The 6,245-nt window shown below is 49.1% G+C and overlaps 1 protein-coding gene across 1 annotated transcript; it reads left to right on the plus strand.

Moving 5' to 3' along the window:
• Nucleotides 1–516: 516 nt before the first annotated feature.
• Nucleotides 517–1,772, plus strand: LOC103651248 (non-classical arabinogalactan protein 31). Its single transcript, NM_001159184.2, has 2 exons — nucleotides 517–1,020; nucleotides 1,138–1,772. Exons 1-2 carry the CDS (start codon nucleotides 615–617, stop codon nucleotides 1,446–1,448), a joined length of 717 nt encoding a protein of 238 aa, NP_001152656.2. The 5' UTR covers nucleotides 517–614; the 3' UTR covers nucleotides 1,449–1,772.
• Nucleotides 1,773–6,245: the final 4,473 nt, after the last annotated feature.

Genomic DNA, 6,245 nt, shown 5'->3' on the forward strand with positions numbered 1-6,245 from the left:
TGTGAGGGAGCGAGCAAATTGCAGATAAACTAGTGGTGCATTTAATGCCAGGGCGCCTAAACAGCCGCCTGGCACGCGGAGCTGCTGCCCGCTGGAGGCGCAACGATCGTTACGGTGCGGTCAAACCAAGTCTCTTCTCCGCGCAATTCGACCCATTTCTTTCAGCTCTCGATGCATTCAGCCTCAAAAGTCAAAACGAGCATTTCGAATTTCCTGAGTGCGGAGAGCTGGAGAAGAACGTTGCTGCCACCCATGGCCGCCGGTAAAACCTCCTCCCATCGAAATGACAGCCTCCCAGTCCCAGCCTGCATTAATATAATGGCAGCCTGCTCTCATCGCAAGGTAACAAAGGTCATTAACTGTGAAGGGAATCTTATTCGAGCTGAATTTGCGCGCTGTTCGATCGTCTACTCAAACGGCAAAACAAGCAGCCATGTATGTGGCCAGAAACCCAGCGACCCAGATCGATCGATGGCCGGCCCTATAAATTGGCCCTTGTCCGAGAGCACGATCGTCACCACTCACCACCCACTGCATTATTCCAAATCCAGATCTTCTGTTAAGAGCTACTGGTAATCGTTAGTCAAAGAGCGTGCCAAGCCAAGAACCAGGATATGGCCTCCGCTTCACTGAGCAGTCAGGCCTCTCTGGCCGTAGCAGCGCTCGTCGCTGCGGCGCTGCTGGTCGCCGCCAGCCACGCGACGCCCGCCGACGACAAGGCCAGGGCGCCAACGTCGGCCATAACTAACAAGCCTGCCGAGCATTCAGCCTACGGCAGCGCGATGCCGCGAGGGTCGCCGTCGCCAGCATCGCCAGCACCCGTGAACAAGGGTGTGCCGTCACCCGGCGGCACTGCTGCGCCGCCTCCGGGCTACAACAGCAACAATGCCACGCCGCCGTCGCTGCCCCTCGTTCCGCCGCCGCGGCCGCTTCCATTCGTCATCGTAGAGGGCGTCATATACTGCAAGAGCTGCAAGGGGAAGGGCTACAACACCGGCATAGACGCGTCGCCACTGCAAGGTTCGCACTATATACATTATAGCTAGCTACGTACGTGCGGCAAACTAAACGCTCCGCGTCCGAGTACATGCATGACATTACATCGATCGTTGAGAGCATGCATTGCATTGCATGCAGGGGCCACGGCGATGATGGTGTGCTACGGGCGGAAGGTGGTGAACGCGACGGGGACGGTGACCGACGCCAACGGCTACTTCCTCATCATGTTCTACGACATGGCCAGCTTCAGCTCCAAGACCTGCAAGATGTACCTGGTCTCGTCGCCGACGCCGCAGTGCAGCAAGCCCTTCTACCCGCCCAACCAGTGGATCGGGCTCTCCCTGGTCAGGGAGACCAGGACGGTCCCGCCGGCGGGGCTGCAGGGCATCTACACCCCCACCAGCGTCCTCTTCTACGCCCCCGCCGCCAAAGGCCAGTGCCCCTACTGATCACGACATGACACGACACGGCCTCTTCCGACACCGTTGGACGCAGGCGAGGAGATAGACCACTGTACGTGGTCGGCGCATGGGGCGTACGTGGCCGCCGACGTGCATGCATATGTTCAATTCGACGCCGCCGGCGCCGTCGAACGCGCGAGACTGCGTGCGTCTTTTGGATGCATCTCGGTCGATCCAGGCAGTAAGTAATAAGCTAGCTAGGCATTGCTGAATTACATTCCGGTGGAAGTTCCGTCTGCAGTGACGACTGATTACGATGTCGGTGATATTGACTTCTTTATTTATTATTTTAAAAGTTGTCATTTGTTCTTCTTTCCTGTTTGTGGGCGGTTCGGCAGCGATTAATTTGCAGCCGTTTCGGATGCATATGCAAGTTGACTGTGCCGGCATCCACACTAGATCAGATCTCAAATCACGCCTCGATCTAGACATTGAAGGGATCTGAGCGACCATCACATTTTCTCGGTTCCAAAATAGTTAACATTCTCGCTTCTTTTTAAAAAACAATTATTTCAAATTCTAACTAAATATATAAAAAAATACTAACATCTGTAGCTGATGATCATTAACATTAGATAAATATTAAATCTATTTTTATATTAAATATATTTGAAAAATACAAATGTTACAAATATTTTCCATAAATTTAGTTAGATTTTAAAATTTTAACCACGTGAATATCGTAGCGGTAACTGTTTTAGGACGTACAATGGTTTTTAACGAGATTGGTAAGGATATGGCTTGGTTTAATACATTCAGGTCTTCTAGAAGAGTACATAGCTTTCAATAAACTATCCGAACGTGCAAGCGATCTCGTTAAGCATGGCTAGCCCTACCTCTTGGTAACACCAAAGAACTTCAAATGTTACTGTAACGTGGTAGTTGATTTCTTTTTTTTTTTCATTCTAGCAAGCAGCCAAGCGCTACCACACCGAAAGGCTGCTCATTAGCCTGTCTCTAGAAAAAAATGGTTTCTACATGCGAGTAGTCAACTGGTTCTAGAAATTGGTACAGGCTGAAAATCAGCCATGCCTAAGGATCACTAGAGATGGGTCAAAATTCAGCCATCCATCTTAAAAAAAAAACGATTTACAGAATTCGTAAATTAGACAAAAAAAGCTGCAAACTATTTTTTAAATCTCAAGGGAGGGTCACCAACCAACCCCTTTCGGACAGCCACACTAGTGGCGCAAGTCACAAATAATGTAATGCATATTTGACATAAGTTTATCTTTTCACTTTAACAAATATTATAATATTCATTTGAGATCCTAAACAAATTTAAAAATAAAAGACTGAGCTACAAAGCTTAGATCTTTTCGATGGCTACAATTTCAGTGTAGATCCTTTCGCCGCCTAGGACTCTAGGCCATCTATTTTTTTAAAAAAATAAAAATATACACATTTGAACAAAATAGTTTGGCTCTAAATGATTTTGAACGAACAAAATTGTAGATTTTTTCAAGTACTACAATGTTGTGGGTCATTCTTTCTGTTAGAGTTTATTTGAATATCTTTTAAAACAATCAAAGCAGTTATCTTAAAACAAATACTCGCAGACCTTAAACACTTTCGAATGAAAAGGTATTCAACTGCAAAGTTGTAGATTATTTGGAAACTAAAAATTTATTCTATGTAGCTACCACCGATTGAACACAAAAACCTACCACCGACTGGAAATTGCACAGAACAGGGGGGAAATGGAGAACAAACAGGGACGACGGATCAAGGGTGTTATCGAGAATATTTTACTTTTTTGAACACCTTTATATGTATATGTGTATACTTTTATGCGTATATATTATATTTCTTGCAGTGTATAATAAATTTTGTCCTGTTTTAGCTCATTGCAGCCCAAATCACTGAAAAAACGGCCTTTCGGCCGCCCTAAGAAATTTCCACACTCCCAGGCCAGCCCACGAATAAGCAGATTGAGGCACTCCACGGCTCCACCTTTCCTGGCCTTCGTACAATCGTACCCCATCGGCCTCTGGCCTCGCACGGAGCCTTTGGAGCACGCGACGCACGACAACAGCCGCGGAGGGGAGCAGACTGCGGCTAACCGTTGGGGATTAGGCTGGCTCCAGCAAGAGCCTATAAAGCCTCCTGTACTCTAAATATAGAGGACGAAACGGTTCTCTACGCTCTCCAGCAACGTTCTCTAAACGGTCCTCTAAATTTAGAGAACACTGTTGAATTCTCTATATATAGAGTTTCTCTAAACGGTCCTCTATACATTTGAATACTTTAAATAACCGGTTTAGCAAAATTAAAACATGTACAATACATTTAAGAGTATGACAAATACGTATTGTCATGGGCATCATAGGGAGCGAGAGACAACAACCAGACTGGGATAAGGCTAGAGAATAAGATTGAGATGAGCTGAGATAAGGCTAGAGAATAAGATTGAGATGAGAGAATTGTGGAGAGTTGGTTAGCAGCAGATAAGTCCAAGAAAGTAGGAGTTAGTTGAGAGTTTGTAGGAGAAGTTGGTTAGCCATAGGGCTATTTATAAGCCGCATGGCAGCAGGGAATAAATCAAGCAAGATCATTATCAAACCAATCTCTCTCTCTCTCTTGCAATGACCCTCTCAAGCGCCTAGGGCTGCTACCCTAGAACCAAGCCTGCGGCAGAGGGGTATAACCTCGCCGGAGAAGACAGCTATCCCCATGGACCGAAGGTCCATGACACCTGGTATCAGCTCTAGGTTATCCTCACCACCACCAGCCGCTCATCCCTCACCACCACCAGCCGCCGCAACGCCCTCCCACCCGCCCTCTCCAACTCCAGATGCATTCACTCGGCTCGAAGAGAGTTTTGGCCGTCTCGCAGAGAAGTGGGATCAGTTCGTTGTGATGTTCCACCGCTACAAGGAGAAGACAGAGAAGGAACTCCAAGCAGCGGTGCGGCTTCAAACGACAGCGCGAGGGTTCCTGGCACGCCGCCAGGTACAGTCCCTTCGTGGGGAGAAGCACCTTGCTGTGGCCTCCAGGGCCACCCCATGGCCGTCATCACATGAGCAGGCTGTGGTGCGCCTGCAAGCCGCAGTGCGCGGCTTCCTTGTTAGGCGGGCGGTACGGAAGCTGCACTTGCTGATCAGCTCATCGCTGCACCAACTCGCAGCCTGCGCGCCCAACCACCAGGTCTCGTCTATACTTTTTGAACCCCCTGCAGAAGTCGAGATCTGGGTATGCAGCCCCCCTGCACGGCCAAAGAGGGTCATCTCCTTCATTCGGGCAACTACCTTAGTGCTGGACAGACCCAACATAAGAACGAGCTGGTTCCTCCTTCACCTTTCATCCAACGTGAAGTCCGCAGTTCAGCTCTTTCCTTGGGATCCAGGAGGACAGGAGGACATAGCAGCAGTTCAAATTTATATTTTAGTTCCACAATTATTTTGTATTTTCGTCTTAAATAATAAAGGTAAGCCGAGATGTAAAAGGCTTAACCTTAAGTTGTGTCAGGTAAGTCTATGGCAGCTCGAGGACGAGCTGGTCCTCAAGGGAGGGGGAGATGTCATGGGCATCATAGGGAGCGAGAGACAACAACCAGGCTGGGATAAGGCTAGAGAATAAGATTAAGATTAGCTGGGATAAGGCTAGAGGATAAGATTGAGATGAGAGAATTATGGAGAGTTGGTTAGCATCAGATAAGTCCAAGAAAGTAGGAGTTAGTTGAGAGTTTGTAGGAGAAGTTGGTTAGCCATAGGGCTATTTATAAGCCGCATGGCAGCAGGGAATAAATCAAGCAAGATCATTATCAAATCAATCTCTCTCCCTTGCAATGACCCTCTTAAGCGCCTAGGGCTGCTACCCTAGAACCAAGCCTGCGGCAGAGGGGTATAACCTCGCCGGAGAAGACAGCTATCCCGATGGACCGAAGGTCCATGACACCTGGTATCAGCTCCAGGTTATCTTCACCACCACCAGCCGCCCATCCCTCACCACCACCAGCCGCCGCGCCATATGCCGCCGCAACGACCTCCCACCCGCCCTCTCCAACTCTAGATGCATTCACTCGGCTCGAAGAAAAGTGGGATCAATTCGTTGTGATGTTCCACCGCTACAAGGAGAAGACAGAGAAGGAACTTCAAGCAGCGGTGCGGTTTCAGGCGGCAGCGCGAGGGTTCCTGGCACGCCGCCAGGTACAGTCCCTTCGTGGGGAGAAGCACCTTGTTGTGGCCTCCAGGGCCACCCCATGGCCGTCATCACATGAGCAGGCCGTGGTGCGCCTGCAAGCCGCAGTGCGCGGCTTCCTTGTTAGGCGGGCGGTGCGGAAGCTACACTTGCTGATCAGCTCATCGCTGCACCAACTCGCAGCCTGCGCGCCCAACCACCAGGTCTCGTCTATACTTTTTGAACCCCCTGCAGAAGTCGAGATCTGGGTATGCAGTCCCCCTGCACGACCAAAGAGGGTCGTCTCCTTCATTCGAGCAACTGCCTTGGTGCTGGACAAACCCAACATAAGAACAGGCTGGTTCCTCCTTCACCTTTCATCCAACGTGAAGTCCGCAGTTCAGCTCTTTCCTTGGGATCCAGGAGGACAGGAGGACATAGCAGCAGTTCAAATTTATATTTTAGTTCCACAATTATTTTGTATTTTCGTCTTAAATAATAAAGGTAAGCCGAGATGTAAAAAGCTTAACCTTAAGTCGTGTCAGGTAAGTCTATGGCAGCTCGAGGACGAGCTGGTCCTCAAGGGAGGGGGAGATGTCATGGGCATCATAGGGAGCGAGAGGCAACAGCCAGGCTGGGATAAGGCTAGAGAATAAGATTAAGATT

Source organism: Zea mays, chromosome 3 (genome assembly GCF_902167145.1).
Source record: "Zea mays cultivar B73 chromosome 3, Zm-B73-REFERENCE-NAM-5.0, whole genome shotgun sequence".
NCBI classification, from domain to species: Eukaryota; Viridiplantae; Streptophyta; class Magnoliopsida; order Poales; family Poaceae; genus Zea; species Zea mays.

Bases quoted from the DNA above. Each gene is read 5' to 3' on its own strand.
- LOC103651248 (NM_001159184.2), top strand. From the start codon at position 615: ATGGCCTCCGCTTCACTGAGCAGTCAGGCCTCTCTGGCCGTAGCAGCG. The intron at 1,021-1,137 runs GTTCGCACTATA...CATTGCATGCAG, and splicing joins AGACGCGTCGCCACTGCAAG to GGGCCACGGCGATGATGGTG.